Genomic DNA, 24,231 nt, shown 5'->3' with positions numbered 1-24,231 from the left:
AATCAACAGAACCCCGATAACCTCCTTGAAGAAGCTCTGATGTTGCAGCGCTACAGATGTTAAACTCTCTGCCTGAAATAACTAATCAGTGGCTCCATGTCTGAGCCTGGGCCTGCAGCTGTGTTAGTATAAGCTCCACCAACCCTTCGCAGACTGGAGATGTGCTTTGTCAGCAGCAGAGAGGCGGAGATGCAGAGTCAAAGAAAGATGATGGGAGAGAGAAATGAGGGAAGAAAAGAAGAAGGAGGCCTCTAATGTGTCGGGTTTATGCTCGCTGAGCTGCCAGGCACATCTCGGTTTGGGTTAGGAAACAGAGACCGCAGCAGCTGAAGCAGCAGCAGCAGCAGCAGCTGAAGCAGCTGAAGCAGCAGCTGAAGCAGCAGCAGCAGCAGCAGCAGCAGCAGCAGCAGCAGCAGCAGCAGCAGCAGCAGCTGAAGCAGCTGAAGCAGCAGCTGAAGCAGCAGCAGCAGCAGCAGCAGCAACAGCAGCAGCAGCAGCTGAAGCAGCAGCAGCTGAAGCAGCAGCTGAAGCAGCAGCAGCAGCAGCTGAAGCAGCAGCAGCAGCAGCTGAAGCAGCAGCAGCAGCAGCTGAAGCAGCAGCAGCAGCAGCAGCAGCAGCAGCAGCTGAAGCAGCAGCAGCAGCAGCTGAAGCAGCTGAAGCAGCAGCTGAAGCAGCTGAAGCAGCAGCAGCTGAAGCAGCAGCAGCAGCTGAAGCAGCAGCAGCTGAAGCAGCAGCAGCTGAAGCAGCAGCAGCTGAAGCAGCAGCAGCAGCAGCAGCTGAAGCAGCAGCTGAAGCAGCAGCAGCAGCTGAAGCAGCAGCAGCTGAAGCAGCAGCAGCAGCTGAAGCAGCAGCTGAAGCAGCTGAAGCAGCAGCTGAAGCAGCAGCAGCAGCAGCAGCAGCAGCAGCAGCAGCAGCTGAAGCAGCAGCAGCTGAAGCAGCAGCTGAAGCAGCAGCAGCAGCAGCTGAAGCAGCAGCAGCAGCAGCTGAAGCAGCTGAAGCAGCAGCAGCTGAAGCAGCAGCAGCAGCTGAAGCAGCAGCAGCTGAAGCAGCAGCAGCAGCTGAAGCAGCAGCAGCTGAAGCAGCTGAAGCAGCAGCAGCTGAAGCAGCTGAAGCAGCAGCAGCTGAAGCAGCAGCAGCAGCAGCAGCAGCAGCAGCTGAAGCAGCAGCTGAAGCAGCAGCTGAAGCAGCAGCAGCAGCAGCTGAAGCAGCAGCAGCAGCAGCTGAAGCAGCTGAAGCAGCAGCAGCTGAAGCAGCAGCAGCAGCTGAAGCAGCAGCAGCTGAAGCAGCAGCAGCAGCTGAAGCAGCAGCAGCTGAAGCAGCAGCAGCTGAAGCAGCAGCAGCAGCAGCAGCAGCAGCAGCAGCAGCAGCAGCAGCTGAAGCAGCAGCTGAAGCAGCAGCAGCTGAAGCAGCAGCAGCTGAAGCAGCAGCTGAAGCAGCAGCAGCTGAAGCAGCAGCTGAAGCAGCAGCAGCTGAAGCAGCAGCAGCTGAAGCAGCAGCAGCTGAAGCAGCAGCTGAAGCAGCAGCAGCAGCAGCAGCTGAAGCAGCAGCAGCTGAAGCAGCAGCAGCTGCGGAAGCAGCTGAAGCAGCAGCAGCAGCAGCAGCAGCAGCAGCAGCAGCAGCAGCTTCTATGTCCTCTATGACCGTGTAACTATCAGCAGGAAAAGCAGCTCCAGATTCACCAACACACACACGCCGTTACAGCAGCAGGACCGGGAGCACACACAGTTGCATGCTGGGAGTAAACACAGAGGCACAAACAGCCACACACATGCCAGCGCAGCCTGCTGTTGTCGCACATCTCCCCAGTTCTGCGGTGAGATGTGAGACTGCTTCAAGGCAAAGCAAACATCCCCCGGCTGAGGAGAGCAGTGTGAACATGTGGCTGTGATGAGTTTATTCAAATATCTCAGATCCCTACGGTGACTCAGACAAGTAGAAGCAGGAAAGTCAATGAAAAGCAACGGATAAAACTCAATAAAGATGCAGATAAAGCTTGGATTTTCCAGGGCATCGTGTGAATCATTATTGGCAAAGCAGTTCTATCAGAATAAGGCAGAATCATTGTGTGATAAAAAGACTTTGATTTAAATCACAATGAGAGTTTTGGCCTGGCAGGCTGGGAGGAAGGGCTGAGAGACGATAGTTACCCTGACTCAAACCCGGGTCTGGGGTCTTTAAAGGTGGTGGTGCGCGAGTTGTGGTCCACAAAATATCGTACTCCCTCTGCGGTGTACTTCATCTCCCAGCCAGGGGGCAGGGGGTGCTCCTTGATCATCCTGCAACAGGGAGAGGGCAGTGAGCACAGTCCCAGGCGGAGGGCCCCGTCCCGGGATGAGACTGACAAACCTCCCCTGCCAACCTGTGGAGCTACAGCCCTGACAGCTAAGACAAAAACATGGCTGAGCTGAGCTGCTGAGCTTTGATTATTCACACTGCTGTCGACTCCCGGAGCTCTAAAGAACAAAATACAGACGACTTTACCGGTGAGAGGCCAAGAAAACCTCCTCACAGTTTGTGCCTCTCCTGCATTTTCATTATTTGAGTCAAAGCTGCTTCACAGATTTAAATTAGTTTAAAAAAGGCGACTCTGAAAGGTCTGAATGGAGAGTTTTAACTCCATAAAGATGGAGATCTGTCTACATTACGGCTTCAATGCATACGGTTAGAAGAGTTTTTGAATAAACTCGTGTGTCAAAAGGCGACAAAAACTAAAAGACTGATGATTCAAAAGCTGAAATGTGAGGAGAAAATCAGGAGAAAATCATTTAAAAAGCTCTGAAAGTCTTCTAATCCCAAAGAAAGAGAGGAGGACATCAGCATTCAGAGCAAACTGAAGCGAAAACGCCGTTTCAGATCGGATTCTGGTCTAAAAAGTGATTTTTTGAGCGATAATGTTCCTAAACTATCTGAGCTTCTTTGAATCTTAGCTGCCCTGCTGGGTGAATGTGTCAGATCTTCCCGGTCAGTTTGCATCCGTTTACACGGTGATGAGGACGCCTCCCTCAGCTGTCATACTGTGCAGGATGACCACAGCAGTATGAGCAGACACCCAAAGCCACGCACCACCGAACAAGCAGGCGGACACATGCTCGCACACACACTGAGTCTCACCCCTGGGTCCGAGGGTCGTCCCACTGGGTCGTCCGGGTGTTGTGGTTGACGAAGTACACTCTGCCATTGTCCTGACGCTTCTCTGCAGACACAAACAGGACAGAGAGAGCGCTGAAACAGGCAGAAACGACAGGTTTATGGCGTTCAAAGGGTTCAGAGTCTGTCTTTCTGTGTGGATGGAGCAAAGAATCTCGCCACTAGCAGAGAAAACCAGCGCGTCTGTGTGATATTTCACCGTGGCCTGATCTGAATGCCTCTGAGTGTGAGTTTCAGAGTAACTTCAGTGTAAAAACGAGCACGGGCTCAGATGCTTTCCCCCGGCTTAAAGCAGAATAACTTCTTACAGGAGTGTGCTGTGTGTCTCTGAGCCGCTGGGGCCCCATCCTCCTCCCTCTGACATCTTTTTCTCATTAGCAGCCGTGTGTGGAGGGCCCACAAACAGTAGTGCTCACATTGCAGCTTTCTCCCTGCTCACTCCACCCCACTTTGCTAGTATGAGCCCCCTCTTTCCTCCTCTTTCCTCCATCTTTTCTCCCATCTTTCTCTTCTTGAATCTGAGCCTTGAAATGAGGAAAAAAAACGACCACAGATGAATCTGAGCCAACGATATAATTGAGGTTTTCGTCTTGAGGTACCGCAGCATGTTGAAAAGGCATCATGGGCCGGGAGAAAAAGGCTTTTTGGAGCGTCTGTGAAAAGGCTGCCAGCAGCTTTCCTTATGAATGGATGTGTGTGACACGAGGATTCGGTTACATTACTCATTCTGAAGAGTCCCATCAATAAGGCAGCCTCTGTAATTTAGAGTAAAGCCAGTCCATACCATGATAAATGAGCTGCACACTGAGTAGAAAACAAAAGAGATTTTATCCAGATTTTCTACAACAGAGAGACGTAAATCCGTCAATTAGCAGCTGATCTGCTGACAGCGGACTGGAAGAAGCAGCCTCGGGGACATAATGACCACAGAAGAAGAAGTCTCTGCTGTTTCATTAAGCTATAAAGTCAGAAAATGTTCCCTCAGAGCTCTAACAGCTGCCTGCAGAGATGAAAAGCACATTAATAACCGATCTCCTGACTCCTTGTAAGACTCGTCTCCACCAACACGGCTTTTCACTGAAAGCAGCTCAGACTCCAGATTATTTACCAGCTGTAGCAGGTAGAAGTGCTTTCAGAGACTCAAACATCCAAACTGAAGACAAAAGGAAGCCTGAGAGGAGTGTGTTTGCTGAACTTACCCCAGCCAGGAGGCAGCGGGCCCAGAGGGTCATTTTCCACCGGAGCACCGGACGGCTGAGGGAGAAACAGAAAGAGACAAAACAAATCCCGTTAGGACACCTTTCTGTCTCCTCCTGGCTTCATCTCAGAGCTGGTGCTCCCAGCGCAGCGCGACGGGATCATTCTCTCTGGGGCCTTCAGTGGTTTAGAGGAAGACTAAACAGCTCCCCCAAAGAGATGAAAGCGTGTGACCTGGAGATATGTGTGTTCAGAGCTGGGGGGGGGGTCCTCTCTGCTGCAGCAGCGAGGGGCGACTGAAGGAGCTGGCCGCCGGCCGCTCGTATGCCTTCCAGAGCCCCACGCTCGGTAGGAGGATAAAACAACAAGGCTGTTCCAATGAGCTCACTGGCTGGCTGCTGGCCCCGCCCCCAGCTTCCCGCTCAGCGCCCCGGCACCACTCCCGACCCCACCCTCCGGTCCTCCTCCCGCTCTCTTCTAGCGCTGCTGTGAAAGTAGGCAGGGAAGTGTGATGTCTGAGGGAACTGAGGGAACATTCATGCCTGTTCCAGACTGGACACCCCACCTCCTCCACAACCCCACCCACCCAAACCCTGACAAAAGGCACCTTTATTCACCCTGGGCCTGGAAACCACTGCGGGCTTTGCTCAGCGCACGTAAAGAAAGGTGTGTGTGTGCCACGCTGTGGAAAGTTTGTCCGCAGCAAACAGCCGGTCAATGGCACTCCTTCTTATGTGGAACACACATGAATACATTAGCTGGAGTGGAAAAGTAGCTGAAAAGATGCTTGTTGGGAAGTAGTGAGCGCTGCTGGGTTTTCATGCAAGTTTATCAGAACCGATGATTTAGGTGTGTCCCAAAGACCTTTAGCATCATTACATCCACCAAGAAAGGCTTCAATCACCTGAAAAGAAGCCAAGAAAGGCTTCAATCACCTGAAAAGAAGCCAAGAAAGGCTTCAATCACCTGAAAAGGTGCCAAGAAATGCTTCAATCACCTGAAAAGGTGCCAAGAAAGGCTTCAATATTCTGAAAATGTGCAAAGAAAGGCTTCAATCACCTGAAAAGGTGCCAAGAAAGGCTTCAATCACCTGAAAAGGTGCCAAGAAAGGCTTCAATATTCTGAAAATGTGCAAAGAAAGGCTTCAATCACCTGAAAAGGTGCAAAGAAATGCTTCAATCACCTGAAAAGGTGCCAAGAAAGGCTTCAATATTCTGAAAAGGAGCCAAGAAAGGCTTCATTTGCACAAAATAATTAATCATCCAAACAGGAAAGTGGGAGAAGTTGTTTTGGAGGACTTAGTTTCTGTGAAACGGCCGGTTCTGGCAGCACAGGAAGAGGCTGCTTTGGATGAAACAAACAGAAAAACACCTTTTTCCAAGTGAAAGCTGGAGGTTTTTCTCTCAGGATCATTTCTGAGGTCAGAGAGTGGAGTTATCCACTGAATGTCAACGTCACTTTGAACAGCATTGCTCCCATCTGAAGGAGCTCTGTCATGGAAACTCTGAGGGAGTGGAGCCGGAAAGGCCTGCTGCAGGAGGAGTGGGCACAGAACAGGGTTAAAGGGTGTAGCTCCCAGCCAATCTGTGCCCCGCCGCCCCACCCCTGTGGCTTTCTGTGACTAAAAAAGGTAAAAGGAGAATATAATGATATAAAGACATGATGACTTCATCCTGGCTCTGACCATTCAGCTCCTCGGCAGCTTCCAGACAGAGAGAGGCTGGAGGGGAAGAAAGGGAGGCTGAGAAAACAAGGGAAGCAGCGTGTTGCACAGACGTGTGAAATAAAGGTTGGAAGTTACAGATTCTGGAAGGAGTCCGACACAAAGGCTCCAAGGCCAGGCAACACAGGTGGAAAGGCCCGTCTCAACATGTTGCTCAGTCAGAAAACTGAAAGCTCTGGTTTAGCTTTATCCTCGGTCTCATATCTGCAGAGAGCAGCTCACAGCCTCGGCTTTAACTCACAGCCTCAGCTTTAACTCACAGCTCAGCTTTAACTCACAGCTCAGCTTTAACTCACAGCTTCAGCTTTAACTCACAGCTTCAGCTTTAACTCACAGCTTCAGCTTTAACTCACAGCTTCAGCTTTAACTCACAGCTTCAGCTTTAACTCACAGCTCACAGCTCAGCTTTAACTCACAGCCTCGGCTTTAACTCACAGCTCAGCTTTAACTCACAGCTCAGCTTTAACTCACAGCCTCAGCTTTAACTCACAGCTCAGCTTTAACTCACAGCTCAGCTTTAACTCACAGCTTCAGCTTTAACTCACAGCTTCAGCTTTAACTCACAGCTTCAGCTTTAACTCACAGCTTCAGCTTTAACTCACAGCTTCAGCTTTAACTCACAGCTTCAGCTTTAACTCACAGCTCACAGCTCAGCTTTAACTCACAGCCTCGGCTTTAACTCACAGCTCAGCTTTAACTCACAGCTCAGCTTTAACTCACAGCTCAGCTTTAACTCACAGCTTCAGCTTTAACTCACAGCTTCAGCTTTAACTCACAGCTCAGCTTTAACTCACAGCTTCAGCTTTAACTCACAGCTCAGCTTTAACTCACAGCCTCAGCTTTAACTCACAGCTCAGCTTTAACTCACGCCTCAGCTTTAACTCACAGCCTCAGCTTTAACTCACAGCCTCAGCTTTAACTCACAGCCTCAGCTTTAACTCACAGCCTCAGCTTTAACTCACAGCCTCAGCTTTAACTCACAGCCTCAGCTTTAACTCACAGCCTCAGCTTTAACTCACAGCCTCAGCTTTAACTCACAGCTCAGCTTTAACTCACAGCTCAGCTTTAACTCACAGCCTCGGCTTTAACTCACAGCCTCGGCTTTAACTCACAGCCTCGGCTTTAACTCACAGCCTCGGCTTTAACTCACAGCCTCGGCTTTAACTCACAGCCTCGGCTTTAACTCACAGCCTCGGCTTTAACTCACAGCCTCGGCTTTAACTCACAGCCTCGGCTTTAACTCACAGCCTCGGCTTTAACTCACAGCCTCGGCTTTAACTCACAGCCTCGGCTTTAACTCACAGCCTCGGCTTTAACTCACAGCCTCGGCTTTAACTCACAGCCTCGGCTTTAACTCACAGCCTCGGCTTTAACTCACAGCCTCGGCTTTAACTCACAGCCTCGGCTTTAACTCACAGCCTCGGCTTTAACTCACAGCCTCGGCTTTAACTCACAGCCTCGGCTTTAACTCACAGCCTCGGCTTTAACTCACAGCTCAGCTTTAACTCACAGCTCAGCTTTAACTCACAGCTTCAGCTTTAACTCACAGCCTCAGCTTTAACTCACAGCTCAGCTTTAACTCACAGCCTCAGCTTTAACTCACAGCTCAGCTTTAACTCACAGCCTCAGCTTTAACTCACAGCTCACCTTTAACTCACAGCTCACCTTTAACTCACAGCTCAGCTTTAACTCACAGCCTCAGCTTTAACTCACAGCCTCAGCTTTAACTCACAGCCTCAGCTTTAACTCACAGCTCAGCTTTAACTCACAGCCTCAGCTTTAACTCACAGCTCACCTTTAACTCACAGCTCAGCTTTAACTCACAGCTCAGCTTTAACTCACAGCCTCAGCTTTAACTCACAGCCTCAGCTTTAACTCACAGCCTCAGCTTTAACTCACAGCCTCAGCTTTAACTCACAGCTCAGCTTTAACTCACAGCCTCAGCTTTAACTCACAGCCTCAGCTTTAACTCACAGCTCAGCTTTAACTCACAGCTCAGCTTTAACTCACAGCTTCAGCTTTAACTCACAGCCTCAGCTTTAACTCACAGCTCAGCTTTAACTCACAGCCACAGCTTTAACTCACAGCCTCAGCTTTAACTCACAGCCACAGCTCAGCTTTAACTCACAGCCTCAGCTTTAACTCACAGCCTCAGCTTTAACTCACAGCCTCAGCTTTAACTCACAGCCTCAGCTTTAACTCACAGCTCACAGCTCAGCTTTAACTCACAGCTCACAGCTCAGCTTTAACTCACAGCTTCAGCTTTAACTCACAGCCTCAGCTTTAACTCACAGCTCACAGCTCAGCTTTAACTCACAGCCTCAGCTTTAACTCACAGCTTCAGCTTTAACTCACAGCTCACAGCTCAGCTTTAACTCACAGCCTCAGCTTTAACTCACAGCCTCAGCTTTAACTCACAGCTTCAGCTTTAACTCACAGCCTCAGCTTTAACTCACAGCTTCAGCTTTAACTCACAGCCTCAGCTTTAACTCACAGCCTCAGCTTTAGCTGACAGCCTCAGCTTTAACTCACAGCCTCAGCTTTAGCTGACAGCCTCAGCTTTAACTCACAGCTTCAGCTTTAACTCACAGCCTCAGCTTTAACTCACAGCTCAGCTTTAACTCACAGCCTCAGCTTTAACTCACAGCCTCAGCTTTAACTCACAGCCTCAGCTTTAACTCACAGCCTCAGCTTTAACTCACAGCTTCAGCTTTAACTCACAGCCACGGCTTTAACTCACAGCCACGGCTTTAACTCACAGCCTCGGCTTTAACTCACAGCCTCGGCTTTAACTCACAGCCTCGGCTTTAACTCACAGCCTCGGCTTTAACTCACAGCCTCGGCTTTAACTCACAGCCTCGGCTTTAACTCACAGCCTCGGCTTTAACTCACAGCCTCGGCTTTAACTCACAGCCTCGGCTTTAACTCACAGCCTCGGCTTTAACTCACAGCCTCGGCTTTAACTCACAGCCTCGGCTTTAACTCACAGCTTCGGCTTTAACTCACAGCTTCAGCTTTAACTCACAGCTCAGCTTTAACTCACAGCCTCAGCTTTAACTCACAGCCTCAGCTTTAACTCACAGCCTCAGCTTTAACTCACAGCCTCAGCTTTAACTCACAGCCTCAGCTTTAACTCACAGCTCAGCTTTAACTCACAGCCTCAGCTTTAACTCACAGCCTCAGCTTTAACTCACAGCTCAGCTTTAACTCACAGCTCGGCATTAACTCACAGCTCAGCTTTAACTCACAGCTTCAGCTTTAACTCACAGCTTCAGCTTTAACTCACAGCTTCAGCTTTAACTCACAGCTCAGCTTTAACTCACAGCCTCAGCTTTAACTCACAGCCTCAGCTTTAACTCACAGCTCAGCTTTAACTCACAGCCTCAGCTTTAACTCACAGCCTCAGCTTTAACTCACAGCTCACCTTTAACTCACAGCCTCAGCTTTAACTCACAGCCTCAGCTTTAACTCACAGCCTCAGCTTTAACTCACAGCTCAGCTTTAACTCACAGCTTCAGCTTTAACTCACAGCCTCAGCTTTAACTCACAGCCACAGCTTTAACTCACAGCCTCAGCTTTAACTCACAGCCTCAGCTTTAACTCACAGCCTCAGCTTTAACTCACAGCTCAGCTTTAACTCACAGCTTCAGCTTTAACTCACAGCCTCAGCTTTAACTCACAGCTCAGCTTTAACTCACAGCCACAGCTTTAACTCACAGCCTCAGCTTTAACTCACAGCCTCAGCTTTAACTCACATAAACTGGAAAACTTCGCATTCAAATAATTTCAAATTAAAGGTAATTATCACGGACAAAAGTGCTTCAAACTGCAGGAAACTCAGAGCTGTTAGTGAAGCTGTACAGCAAACTGTTATTTTCATTACTAGCTACCATAAAAATCTGTTGTTTTATCTGTAATACTAAAGTACTTTTAGTAGTGACTTATTTAAATTAACTTAATGAGTTTAAACTTAATATTCACAAAATGTTTCTTTTATCTTGAGATTGTAAGAGTCACTAAATAAATAAAGCTGTAATTATCAGACTGGAGTTTCCAAAAGAGTTGAAAAAGGTTAATGATCTAAAACAGTGAACTTATTCAGAGCCAACAAATAAACAAACGAGCTAAATGCCTCCATCTGAAATGATCTATTTGTGTGTAAAAAGCAGTGAAAACGAGCGTCTTCTGTTCATGGTAGAAATGGAAATATGAATTAAAGGAGGAGAAGAAGAAGCTGAGGGCAGAAACTGATTACTCTGAGTACTCTGATTACTCTTACTCTGATTACTCTTATTCTAATTACTCTGATCACTCTTACTCTGATTACTCTGATCACTCTTACTCTGATCACTCTTACTCTGATTACTCTGATCACTCTTACTCTGATTACTCTGATCACTCTTACTCTGATTACTCCGATCACTCTTACTCTGATTACTCTGATCACTCTTACTCTGATTACTCTGATCACTCTTACTCTGATCACTCTGATCACTGATTACTCTGATTACTCTGAGTACTCTGAGTACTGATTACTCTGATTACTGATCACTCTGATCACTCTCACAGGCAATCGTTCAGGCCAGGACGTGTTAAAAGAGAGAAGATGTTCAAATGTGTCCAACCAGCACATAAACTGCTCTTTAAAGGGTGCAAAAGACTCGTATTTAAGGTGGAAACTCTGCACATTTTCTGCTGGGTGATGTTTCTGATTCCCTTAAGCAAACCGATAAAAGGCACGGAAGCCAAACTTTATCCCACTTCAGTTAGGGTCGGTAATGTTTGCTTTAGAAACGGTTAATGCCTTAATTTCACTGATAAAACAACCAAAATAAGGAGAAACCATTGCATAACAGCAACATTCCTGTCTAAATGTCATATCACAGGCCTAAAGTAGCAGTTTATTTCTGGTTGGCTTTGCCCTTCACATGAGCATATTTCTGTCAAACCAACAGATGCCTGATAAGAGACATATGCATTAAGTCACACTCTGACTTCCAAAGACACGGTGCATGTGGATAAATGTTGGATCTGAGAACGCATCATATGATGCATTCTTTACAAGCAGATACGTCATGAAAGGTTTTATAAGAGAGAAATAAGGATATGCTGCAAGGAAGGTGTGGCTTCAACCAAACTGATGAGAAACACAACAAATCAGCAACCTGAGAAATGTCCCCACTTCCCAGATCTACAGTGCACGTGCCTGTGTGTTGGAGGATGTGTGCACGAGCCCGTCACAGCCTCACTTAAGAGCTCCGTTTAAGAGGACGACCGGCCTCTTGACCCTCTTCGGTTGTCATGTGCTGCACAGAAGAAATGTGGCACCTGACCTCAAAATTACAGCCCTGTGAACACATGAGCTCAAAGAACAGGGGGGAGTCATGCTGTAAAGTGCAGTGCCGGGTGGTGGCCTTCTGCTCCAAAGCATCGGCCCAAACGTAAGCTCAGAGCAGCAGAACATGTGGTTCACAGGGGAGCCAGGAGGCCTTCTGCTCCAAAGCATCGGCCCAAACGTAAGCTCAGGAGCAGCAGAACATGTGGTTCACAGAGGAGCCAGGAGGCCTTCTGCTCCAAAGCATCGGCCCAAACGTAAGCTCAGAGCAGCAGAACATGTGGTTCACAGGGGAGCCAGGAGGCCTTCTGCTCCAAAGCATCGGCCCAAACGTAAGCTCAGAGCAGCAGAACATGTGGTTCACAGGGGAGCCAGGAGGCCTTCTGCTCCAAAGCATCGGCCCAAACGTAAGCTCAGAGCAGCAGAACATGTGGTTCACAGAGGAGCCAGGAGACCTTCTGCTCCAAAGCATCGGCCCAAACGTAAGCTCAGGAGCAGCAGAACATGTGGTTCACAGAGGAGCCAGGAGGCCTTCTGCTGTGAGTTTCCTTGTTCACACACACTGGGCCATAAATAGTCGGCGCTATCAGCAGTTTGGGCATTCCAAGACGGAGCAGAGCGCTATCAACACCGAGGGCAGACCTGCTTCTTGGCTGTTCTCACACACAGGGCGAAGGAGGGGGGGGGGGGGTTCAGCTCAAACCGAATGTTTCTGCTCCCAAAAAGCTGGATCAATACTGACACAGCTGAGCTAACTTATAGCCCTCAGACTGCCTTCCTCCTCTTCAGGTTCTCGTCCTCAGAACCTTTTCAGGGAGAATAAGTCATTCGGTTAAAACCCCACATTTCCAGATACTTTTATTAAAAAAGGGTTAAAGTTTACATGAAAAGAGCCACAGGGAAAAGGGCGGGAACGCCAAAGTGTCATTTCTACACAGGAAATGGGCGGCACACGCCCCCCCAGAAGAGTCCAACTGTATCCATGAATCCACTGGACTGACTCAGGGGAAAAGGACTTATTTGCTCTGAACCAACAATTTCAAACCAAAGGCAACACATTTTCACAGGTGTTTTAGTGCAGAAGAAGAGTTCAAGTTCACACCTCCAAGGCCGACTGCTTTAAACACTTTAAGGATTTTAAAAGGCTCGGAGAAGTTCCCCAGAGTGAGGAGCTACAGCTAATGAAAGGTCGGGGGACATGACCGAGGGGGGGGGCAGGGAAATATCACAGTTCAGTTTCCTCAAGCAACAACCACCTCAAACACTATGACCTTTATTTGAGGTCAGTTTGGCCTGAGGTGACATCACAGCCCCCCCATCTTTAACTCGCTCCATCCCAGAATGGGAAGTCTGAACTGCTGCTTCTAACGATGGTTACTGTATGTTAAACAATGAATAACTAATACTGCTCAACCGGAACTTTGTCCAGCAGAAAATAAAAGATTGAATTTTTACTTCATGTTTCTGGGAAAATGAACTCGAATACGAAAGCAGGAGTTTCTAAGTAAGGAATCCAAAGTCTCTGAGTTTCCTTTTTGATGTAGAGTGACTCAGTAGATATGTAGAGTGACTCAGTAGATATGTAGAGTGACTCAGTAGATATGTAGAGTGACTCATTAGATATGTAGAGTGACTCATTAGATATGTAGAGTGACTCATTAGATATGTAGAGTGACTCAGTAGATATGTAGAGTGACTCAGTAGATATGTAGAGTGACTCAGTAGATATGTAGAGTGACTCATTAGATATGTAGAGTGACTCATTAGATATGTAGAGTGACTCAGTAGATATGTAGAGTGACTCAGTAGATATGTAGAGTGACTCAGTAGATATGTAGAGTGACTCAGTAGATATGTAGAGTGACTCAGTAGATATGTAGAGTGACTCAGTAGATATGTAGAGTGACTCATTAGATATGTAGAGTGACTCATTAGATATGTAGAGTGACTCAGTAGATATGTAGAGTGACTCAGTAGATATGTAGAGTGACTCAGTAGATATGTAGAGTGACTCAGTAGATATGTAGAGTGACTCATTAGATATGTAGAGTGACTCATTAGATATGTAGAGTGACTCAGTAGATATGTAGAGTGACTCAGTAGATATGTAGAGTGACTCATTAGATATGTAGAGTGACTCATTAGATATGTAGAGTGACTCAGTAGATATGTAGAGTGACTCATTAGATATGTAGAGTGACTCAGTAGATATGTAGAGTGACTCAGTAGATATGCAGAGTGACTCAGTAGATATGTAGAGTGACTCAGTAGATATGTAGAGTGACTCAGTAGATATGTAGAGTGACTCAGTAGATATGCAGAGTGACTCAGTAGATATGTAGAGTGACTCATTAGATATGTAGAGTGACTCAGTAGATATGTAGAGTGACTCAGTAGATATGTAGAGTGACTCAGTAGATATGTAGAGTGACTCAGTAGATATGTAGAGTGACTCAGTAGATATGCAGAGTGACTCAGTAGATATGTAGAGTGACTCATTAGATATGTAGAGTGACTCAGTAGATATGTAGAGTGACTCATTAGATATGTAGAGTGACTCAGTAGATATGCAGAGTGACTCAGTAGATATGTAGAGTGACTCATTAGATATGTAGAGTGACTCAGTAGATATGCAGAGTGACTCAGTAGATATGTAGAGTGACTCAGTAGATATGTAGAGTGACTCAGTAGATATGTAGAGTGACTCAGTAGATATGTAGAGTGACTCATTAGATATGTAGAGTGACTCAGTAGATATGCAGAGTGACTCAGTAGATATGTAGAGTGACTCATTAGATATGTAGAGTGACTCAGTAGATATGCAGAGTGACTCAGTAGATATGTAGAGTGACTCAGTAGATATGTAGAGTGACTCAGTAGATATGTAGAGTGACTCAGTAGATATATAGAGTGACTCAGTAGATATGTAGAGTGACTCATTAGATATGTAGAGTGACTCATTAGATATGTAGAGTGACTCAGTAGATATGCAGAGTGACTCAGTAGATATGTAGAGTGACTCAGTAGATATGTAGAGTGACTCAGTAGATATGTAGAGTGACTCATTAGATATGTAGAGTGACTCAGTAGATATGTAGAGTGACTCAGTAGATATGTAGAGTGACTCAGTAGATATGTAGAGTGACTCAGTAGATATGTAGAGTGACTCATTAGATATGTAGAGTGACTCAGTAGATATGTAGAGTGACTCAGTAGATATGCACAGCACCAGGAGGTGGTTTTACAAAAGGAACACAGCAATGTGAAGCTCAGGCATTACAGGGATGCAGAATAAACTACTTTATATGAAGGTGCTGGGCTGAAATGATCCGTTTGATATTAAACTACTGGTTCATTTTAAGTTTAAACTACAGGAAATCATTAAAGATCAACCTTCTACTGTAATATTTAGTTTAAAATAACAGATTACATGTAATTCTGACTGAGGCCTTCGTGTTAACCTGCATTAGAGCTAATAAGAGTTGAGCTGAAGGGAGACTGAGCTATAATCAGCAGAATAAACAGAGTTACTGCGGCTGAGGAGCTTCTGTAAATACCAGAGGACAATAAGACACTGACCACCTCCACCACCTGTTCTTACTTTATGTGCAAATGTTACAGCGTTTTCCACAAAGGGGGGAATTCTCCCTGCTGCTCGTCTTATATGTTCAGCCGAGGAGGGTTAAAGGTCACCTCAGCTGTGTGAGAACAACAGTAAATGTCTTATTTTAGAGCTCCAGGAGGAGGAGACGGTGTAAAAGATGAGGATCTGGGTGTGAATGGAGCGACGGTACGTGGTTAAAGGCACTAAAAGATGGAGAGAGTGTCTGCAGGATGGATTAAACGCTGAAGAACTGATTCCAAAGATGAGGATCTGGGTGTGAATGGAGCGACGGTACGTGGTTAAAGGCACTAAAAGATGGAGAGAGTGTCTGCAGGTTGGATTAAACGCTGAAGAATTGATTCCAAAGATGAGGATCTGGGTGAGAATGGAGCGACGGTACGTGGTTAAAGGCACTAAAAGATGGAGGGAGTGTCTGCAGGTTGGATTAAACGCTGAAGAACTGATTCCAAAGATGAGGATCTGGGTGTGAATGGAGCGACGGTACGTGGTTAAAGGCTCTAAAAGATGGAGAGAGTGTCTGCAGGATGGATTAAACGCTGAAGAACTGATTCCAAAGATGAGGATCTGGGTGTGAATGGAGCGACGGTACGTGGTTAAAGGCTCTAAAAGATGGAGAGAGTGTCTGCAGGATGGATTAAACGCTGAAGAACTGATTCCAAAGATGAGGATCTGGGTGTGAATGGAGCGACGGTACGTGGTTAAAGGCACTAAAAGATGGAGGGAGTGTCTGCAGGTTGGATTAAACGCTGAAGAACTGATTCCAAAGATGAGGATCTGGGTGTGAATGGAGCGACGGTACGTGGTTAAAGGCACTAAAAGATGGAGAGAGTGTCTGCAGGTTGGATTAAACGCTGAAGAACTGATTCCAAAGATGAGGATCTGGGTGTGAATGGAGCGACGGTACGTGGTTAAAGGCTCTAAAAGATGGAGAGAGTGTCTGCAGGATGGATTAAACGCTGAAGAACTGATTCCAAAGATGAGGATCTGGGTGTGAATGGAGCGACGGTACGTGGTTAAAGGCTCTAAAAGATGGAGAGAGTGTCTGCAGGATGGATTAAACGCTGAAGAACTGATTCCAAAGATGAGGATCTGGCTGTGAATGGAGCGACGGTACGTGGTTAAAGGCTCTAAAAGATGGAGAGAGTGTCTGCAGGATGGATTAAACGCTGAAGAACTGATTCCAAAGATGAGGATCTGGGTGTGAATGGAGCGACGGTACGTGGTTAAAGGCACTAAAAGATGGAGAGAGTGTCTGCAGGATGGATTAAACGCTGAAGAACTGATTCCAAAGATGAGGATCTGGGTGTGAATGGAGCGACGGTACGTGGTTAAAGGCTCTAAAAGATGGAGAGAGTGTCTGCAGGTTGGATTAAACGCTGAAGAACTGATTCCAAAGATGAGGATCTGGGTGTGAATGGAGCGACGGTACGTGGTTAAAGGCTCTAAAAGATGGAGAGAGTGTCTGCAGGATGGATTAAACGCTGAAGAACTGATTCCAAAGATGAGGATCTGGGTGTGAATGGAGCGACGGTACGTGGTTAAAGGCACTAAAAGATGGAGAGAGTGTCTGCAGGATGGATTAAACGCTGAAGAACTGATTCCAAAGATGAGGATCTGGGTGTGAATGGAGCGACGGTACGTGGTTAAAGGCTCTAAAAGATGGAGAGAGTGTCTGCAGGTTGGATTAAACGCTGAAGAACTGATTCCAAAGATGAGGATCTGGGTGTGAATGGAGCGACGGTACGTGGTTAAAGGCACTAAAAGATGGAGAGAGTGTCTGCAGGTTGGATTAAACGCTGAAGAACTGATTCCAAAGATGAGGATCTGGGTGTGAATGGAGCGACGGTACGTGGTTAAAGGCTCTAAAAGATGGAGAGAGTGTCTGCAGGATGGATTAAACGCTGAAGAACTGATTCCAAAGATGAGGATCTGGGTGTGAATGGAGCGACGGTACGTGGTTAAAGGCACTAAAAGATGGAGAGAGTGTCTGCAGGATGGATTAAACGCTGAAGAACTGATTCCAAAGATGAGGATCTGGGTGAGAATGGAGCGACGGTACGTGGTTAAAGGCACTAAAAGATGGAGAGAGTGTCTGCAGGTTGGATTAAACGCTGAAGAACTGATTCCAAAGATGAGGATCTGGGTGTGAATGGAGCGACGGTACGTGGTTAAAGGCACTAAAAGATGGAGAGAGTGTCTGCAGGATGGATTAAACGCTGAAGAACTGATTCCAAAGATGAGGATCTGGGTGTGAATGGAGCGACGGTACGTGGTTAAAGGCACTAAAAGATGGAGAGAGTGTCTGCAGGTTGGATTAAACGCTGAAGAATTGATTCCAAAGATGAGGATCTGGGTGTGAATGGAGCGACGGTACGTGGTTAAAGGCTCTAAAAGATGGAGAGAGTGTCTGCAGGATGGATTAAACGCTGAAGAACTGATTCCAAAGATGAGCAACACGACTAAAGACAGCCGGATGTGCATAAAAACAGACTCAAAGAGGCAGAAACACACATTTCACCAGAACTAAAACACCTGCATACAGAGTGCAGGGTGCGGCGCTTTTACTGAAGCCTGTAAGGCTTTTAAGGCTGGTTTTACTAACAGTCTGTAGAGGAAGCTCTTCTGTATTAGTCTTTATGGTCTGTCTGACCTTGGCAGCTTCACAGAGAGGACAACGACCGTCAGAGACTGAAAGTGTGTGGAGCACAAGCCTCTTCCTTCAGCCTTCTGATGAACCACCACAGAGCTGAGCTTCACTTTCAGTGTAACTGATCCCAGCTGAGCACAGAAACTCTGAGCAGCAGAAACGTGTCACACAACAGGGCTCCAAGCAGGTCAATGCCAAACCTCTGAGAGCCTCTCAAGGCTGAAGCCACAGCAGATAAAGCCCAGCTGGAGGTTCAGGTACAGCATCAACACCGCGGTTCAGAGCGATTTGGGTGCATTACGGACATCTCTGAGATCCAAAACAAAATCATCTTTGCAGGCAATTCTGCTGCTTTCTAATGATTTGGTCAAAGTTTCCAAGCTGCCACTTTCTCAGCAGCCATGATGGAGGTAAAAATAACAACAGATGTAACATTTGCAACTGTTGGCCGGCTCTGATCTTTCTAAAGGTCTGACCTGCCACTTCTAATTTCCCCAGAACAACTATAATCAAACACACACTGAATAATTTTTGCAGTTTCAGTTCGAATCGAACATTTAAGTGTAAAGAAAACCACAGCGGCCATTAAAATTTTGTGCATTTCCTCCAAAAACCGCAGCGGACTAAAGGTCCTTTTCTCAGAAGTTTTTATTCAAATCCAGCAGAAACAGAAACGCAGCACATCTCCTTTTCCCTTTTCTACTCGTCTTAGAACATAAAAGTGCATCAGAGGACATATTCTGAAGCTAAAGGAAGCCAAACTTATAATAACGTGCTGTATTTGGACTGTTGGAAATGAAAACCAATGTGCTAAATGATGGGTAGAGGAAAGAAATAAGGTGCCTTTAGGTTAGAGTCCCCAGACCCAGTATAATCACTTAATCCATAATCAAGTGTCTGCCTGTGCTTGAATGGGGGGGGGGCATGTGCACGGTGTGCTTACTGAGTGGGACCCACTTTGAGCCATTCCTGGCGGCCTTTGGCTCAGTAAATCCCTGTATTGTCTAATTGTAAAGCACAAAGTACCTGGTAGAGGAAGCGCTGGCTGAACTGGTGCATGGCGCCCTGCAGCTGGCTGCGCTGGCTCTGCCACTGCTGGTAGTTACGCACCGACTCGGCCGTGGGCCTCTGCCAGGTGGTGGTTCTGGTGTTGTGGTCCACATAGTAGAACCGGCCCCGCTGGTCCACTCGCTTCTCCCAGCTGGAAAAGGACAGAGAGGGCTGAGTTTCAACAACATTTCCACAGAACAGCCCATGAAGTGGGTGGAAAAAGCACCAAAAGGCTGCCGGTGATAATAGAAGTGATTTATAGGCAGGGAAGAGAAACAAAGACAAGAAAAGGAAGGAAAACAGTAAGAGGAGGCAGTTAGAGAGGGAGCCGAGAACGGAAGGAAAGAGGGGATGAAAAAGTAAGGATGTAAAGATATAGCAGGACAGAGATGGAGATAAAGGGAGGATAGTTGTTAAACTTAAATTTAACTTTAAAAACAAAAACAGCCCAGAAAATGATCAGTGACCCAAAGAAATCCGTTCTGTGTGAAATATCTGCTGGACATTTTTCATTTTTCATTGTGTTCCTGACAGTTTGGCTCAGCCTGGGTTAAAGAAGGCTGAAGGGTTAAAGAAGGCTGAAGGGTTAAAGAAGGCTGAAGGATTAGGGTTAGGGCTGAAGGGTTAAAGAAGGCTGAAGGGTTAAAGAAGGCTGAAGGGTTAAAGAAGGCTGAAGGGTTAAAGAAGGCTGAAGGATTAAAGAAGGCTGAAGGGTTAGAGAAGGCTGAAGGGTTAAAGAAGGCTGAAGGGTTAAAGAAGGCTGAAGGGTTAGGGCTGAAGGGTTAAAGAAGGCTGAAGGGTTAAAGAAGGCTGAAGGATTAAAGAAGGCTGAAGGGTTAGAGAAGGCTGAAGGGTTAAAGAAGGCTGAAGGGTTAAAGAAGGCTGAAGGGTTAAAGAAGGCTGAAGGATTAAAGAAGGCTGAAGGGTTAGAGAAGGCTGAAGGGTTAAAGAAGGCTGAAGGGTTAAAGAAGGCTGAAGGGTTAGGGCTGAAGGGTTAAAGAAGGCTGAAGGGTTAAAGAAGGCTGAAGGGTTAGAGAAGGCTGAAGGGTTAAAGAAGGCTGAAGGATTAAAGAAGGCTGAAGGGTTAAAGAAGGCTGAAGGGTTAAAGAAGGCTGAAGGGTTAGGGCTGAAGGGTTAAAGAAGGCTGAAGGGTTAAAGAAGGCTGAAGGGTTAGAGAAGGCTGAAGGGTTAAAGAAGGCTGAAGGATTAAAGAAGGCTGAAGGGTTAAAGAAGGCTGAAGGGTTAAAGAAGGCTGAAGGGTTAAAGAAGGCTGAAGGGTTAAAGAAGGCTGAAGGATTAAAGAAGGCTGAAGGGTTAGAGAAGGCTGAAGGGTTAAAGAAGGCTGAAGGGTTAGAGAAGGCTGAAGGGTTAAAGAAGGCTGAAGGGTTAAAGAAGGCTGAAGGGTTAGGGCTGAAGGGTTAAAGAAGGCTGAAGGGTTAAAGAAGGCTGAAGGATTAAAGAAGGCTGAAGGGTTAAAGAAGGCTGAAGGGTTAAAGAAGGCTGAAGGGTTAAAGAAGGCTGAAGGGTTAAAGAAGGCTGAAGGATTAAAGAAGGCTGAAGGGTTAGAGAAGGCTGAAGGGTTAAAGAAGGCTGAAGGGTTAGAGAAGGCTGAAGGGTTAGAGAAGGCTGAAGGGTTAAAGAAGGCTGAAGGGTTAAAGAAGGCTGAAGGATTAAAGAAGGCTGAAGGGTTAGAGAAGGCTGAAGGGTTAAAGAAGGCTGAAGGGTTAAAGAAGGCTGAAGGGTTAAAGAAGGCTGAAGGATTAAAGAAGGCTGAAGGATTAGAGAAGGCTGAAGGGTTAAAGAAGGCTGAAGGGTTAGAGAAGGCTGAAGGGTTAGAGAAGGCTGAAGGGTTAGAGAAGGCTGAAGGGTTAGAGAAGGCTGAAGGGTTAAAGAAGGCTGAAGGGTTAGAGAAGGCTGAAGGGTTAGAGAAGGCTGAAGGGTGAAAGAAGGCTGAAGGGTTAGGCTGAAGGGTGAAAGAAGGCTGAAGGGTTAAAGAAGGCTGAAGGGTTAAAGAAGGCTGAATGGTTAAAGAAGGCTGAAGGGTGAAAGAAGGCTGAAGGGTGAAAGAAGGCTGAAGGATTAAAGAAGGCTGAAGGGCTAAAGAAGGCTGAAGGGCTAAAGAAGGCTGAAGGGTTAAAGAAGGCTGAAGGGTTAGAGAAGGCTGAAGGGTTAGAGAAGGCTGAAGGGTTAAAGAAGGCTGAAGGGTTAGAGAAGGCTGAAGGGTTAAAGAAGGCTGAAGGGTTAGAGAAGGCTGAAGGGTTAGAGAAGGCTGAAGGGTGAAAGAAGGCTGAAGGGTTAGGCTGAAGGGTGAAAGAAGGCTGAAGGGTTAAAGAAGGCTGAAGGGTTAAAGAAGGCTGAATGGTTAAAGAAGGCTGAAGGGTGAAAGAAGGCTGAAGGGTGAAAGAAGGCTGAAGGATTAAAGAAGGCTGAAGGGCTAAAGAAGGCTGAAGGGCTAAAGAAGGCTGAAGGGTGAAAGAAGGCTGAAGGGTGAAAGAAGGCTGAAGGGTTAGAGAAGGCTGAAGGGTTAAAGAAGGCTGAAGGGTTAAAGAAGGCTGAAGGATTAAAGAAGGCTGAAGGGTTAAAGAAGGCTGAAGGGTTAGAGAAGGCTGAAGGGTTAAAGAAGGCTGAAGGGTTAAAGAAGGCTGAAGGGTTAAAGAAGGCTGAAGGGTTAAAGAAGGCTGAAGGGTTAGAGAAGGCTGAAGGGTTAAAGAAGGCTGAAGGATTAAAGAAGGCTGAAGGGTTAAAGAAGGCTGAAGGGTTAAAGAAGGCTGAAGGGTTAGAGAAGGCTGAAGGGTTAAAGAAGGCTGAAGGATTAAAGAAGGCTGAAGGGTTAGAGAAGGCTGAAGGGTTAAAGAAGGCTGAAGGGTTAAAGAAGGCTGAAGGGTTAAAGAAGGCTGAAGGGTTAGAGAAGGCTGAAGGGTTAAAGAAGGCTGAAGGGTTAAAGAAGGCTGAAGGGTTAGAGAAGGCTGAAGGGTTAAAGAAGGCTGAAGGGTTAGAGAAGGCTGAAGGGTTAAAGAAGGCTGAAGGGTTAAAGAAGGCTGAAGGGTTAGAGAAGGCTGAAGGGTTAGAGAAGGCTGAAGGGTTAAAGAAGGCTGAAGGGTTAGAGAAGGCTGAAGGGTTAAAGAAGGCTGAAGGGTTAGAGAAGGCTGAAGGGTTAAAGAAGGCTGAAGGATTAAAGAAGGCTGAAGGGTTAAAGAAGGCTGAAGGGTTAAAGAAGGCTGAAGGGTTAGAGAAGGCTGAAGGGTTAAAGAAGGCTGAAGGGTTAAAGAAGGCTGAAGGGTTAGGGCTGAAGCCACCGCTGCCAAACCTCGCTTACGATGATGTCACAACACAACGGGACACACGGCTTCCGACTGACGCTGAACGTGCACTGCAGCCTGAGTCTGTGCACCACCGCCTGCCAGTGGCATTACTCAGAGGGTTAAGTATATCCTGTTCTTCCCCTGAGACGGGGGGTCTGGGTATGGGCTGAGATACGAGCGGGCGACAGAAACACAAACACACACACACACATACACTCACACACACATATAAAACACACACACACACACACACTCACACACACACATAAACACACACACACACACACACACTCACACACACAAACACACACACACACACTCACACACACACACACAGAAACACACACACACACAGAAACACACACATAAACACACACACACACACACACACACACACACATAAACACACACACACACACATAAACACACACACACACACACACACACACACACACACACACACATAAACACACACACATATAAAACACACAAACACATATATAAAACACACACACACACACACTCACACACACACACTCACACACACACACACACACACTCACACACATAAAACACACACACACACACACACAGAAACACACACAGAAACACACACACTCACACACATAAACACACACACACATAAAACCCACACACAAAGCCCCAAACACTCTCAGAGCTCCCGGGACGGACCGACTGTCTGCTGTTATTCTGCTATCTCTGACGTAAGCACCACAGAATGTGGAAGAGAAAACAGCGTCAACCTCTGTGCTTAAAAAAGAAAAACACACGCACACACGTGCACACACACGTGCACACAGACACATGCACACACGTGCACACACACACACGGCAGATACCAAAAAGCATAAAAAATAACCAAAGACAGTAGGAAGGTGGTCCACAACACATTTCTGGCCTTTCCTTTCCTTTCCTTTCCTTTCCTTTCCTAACCTTTCCTTTCCTAACCCTAACTCTAGTGTTAGATGGACGGTTCCTAACTCTTTCCCTAACCCTAACCCTAGTGTTAGATGGACGGTTCCTAACTCGTTCCCTAACCCTAACCCTAGTGTTAGATGGACGGTTCCTAACTCGTTCCCTAACCCTAACCCTAGTGTTAGATGGACGGTTCCTAACTCGTTCCCTAACCCTAACCCTAGTGTTAGATGGATGGTTCCTAACTCGTTCCCTAACCCTAACCCTAGTGTTAGATGGACGGTTCCTAACTCGTTCCCTAACCCTAACCCTAGTGTTAGATGGACGGTTCCTAACTCGTTCCCTAACCCTAGTGTTAGATGGACGGTTCCTAACTCGTTCCCTAACCCTAACCCTAGTGTTAGGTGGACGGTTCCTAACTCGTTCCCTAACCCTAACCCCAGTGTTAGGTGGACGGTTCCTAACTCGTTCCCTAACCCTAACCCCAGTGTTAGGTGGACGGTTCCTAACTCGTTCCCTAACCCTAACCCTAGTGTTAGATGGACGGTTCCTAACTCGTTCCCTAACCCTAGTGTTAGATGGATGGTTCCTAACTCGTTCCCTAACCCTAACCCTAGTGTTAGATGGACGGTTCCTAACTCGTTCCCTAACCCTAGTGTTAGATGGATGGTTCCTAACTCGTTCCCTAACCCTAACCCTAGTGTTAGATGGACGGTTCCTAACTCGTTCCCTAACCCTAACCCCAGTGTTAGATGGATGGTTCCTAACTCGTTCCCTAACCCTAACCCTAGTGTTAGATGGACGGTCCCTAACTCGTTCCCTAACCCTAGTGTTAGATGGATGGTTCCTAACTCGTTCCCTAACCCTAACCCTAGTGTTAGATGGACGGTTCCTAACTCGTTCCCTAACCCTAACCCCAGTGTTAGATGGATGGTTCCTAACTCGTTCCCTAACCCTAACACTAGTGTTAGATGGACGGTTCCTAACTCGTTCCCTAACCCTAGTGTTAGATGGATGGTTCCTAACTCGTTCCCTAACCCTAACCCCAGTGTTAGATGGATGGTCCCTAACTCGTTCCCTAACCCTAACCCTAGTGTTAGATGGACGGTTCCTAACTCATTCCCTAACCCTAACCCTAGTGTTAGATGGATGGTTCCTAACTCGTTCCCTAACCCTAACCCTAGTGTTAGATGGACGGTCCCTAACTCGTTCCCTAACCCTAGTGTTAGATGGATGGTTCCTAACTCGTTCCCTAACCCTAACCCTAGT

General features: G+C 46.9%; 1 protein-coding gene across 4 annotated transcripts in view; it reads right to left on the bottom strand.

The window, feature by feature from the left end:
• Nucleotides 1–24,231, bottom strand: part of wwp2 (WW domain containing E3 ubiquitin protein ligase 2) — a 304,365-nt gene that overhangs the window by 9,114 nt on the left and 271,020 nt on the right. For 3 of the 4 annotated variants that reach the window (XM_072386810.1, XM_072386807.1, XM_072386809.1), the window contains 4 exons: nucleotides 18,701–18,875; nucleotides 4,347–4,401; nucleotides 3,112–3,193; nucleotides 2,148–2,276 (listed from right to left, as the gene is read on the bottom strand). In XM_072386810.1, the coding sequence (XP_072242911.1) occupies nucleotides 2,148–2,276; nucleotides 3,112–3,193; nucleotides 4,347–4,401; nucleotides 18,701–18,875 (441 nt within the window). The remainder of the gene's footprint in view (nucleotides 1–2,147; nucleotides 2,277–3,111; nucleotides 3,194–4,346; nucleotides 4,402–18,700; nucleotides 18,876–24,231) is intronic. The other variant, XM_072386808.1, reaches the window with a different exon arrangement.

This window comes from Leuresthes tenuis, unplaced genomic scaffold (genome assembly GCF_036924035.1).
Source record: "Leuresthes tenuis unplaced genomic scaffold, fLeuTen1.0.hap1 SCAF_5, whole genome shotgun sequence".
Taxonomy (NCBI): Eukaryota; Metazoa; Chordata; class Actinopteri; order Atheriniformes; family Atherinopsidae; genus Leuresthes; species Leuresthes tenuis.
This window is presented reverse-complemented; position numbering and strand designations above follow the sequence as displayed.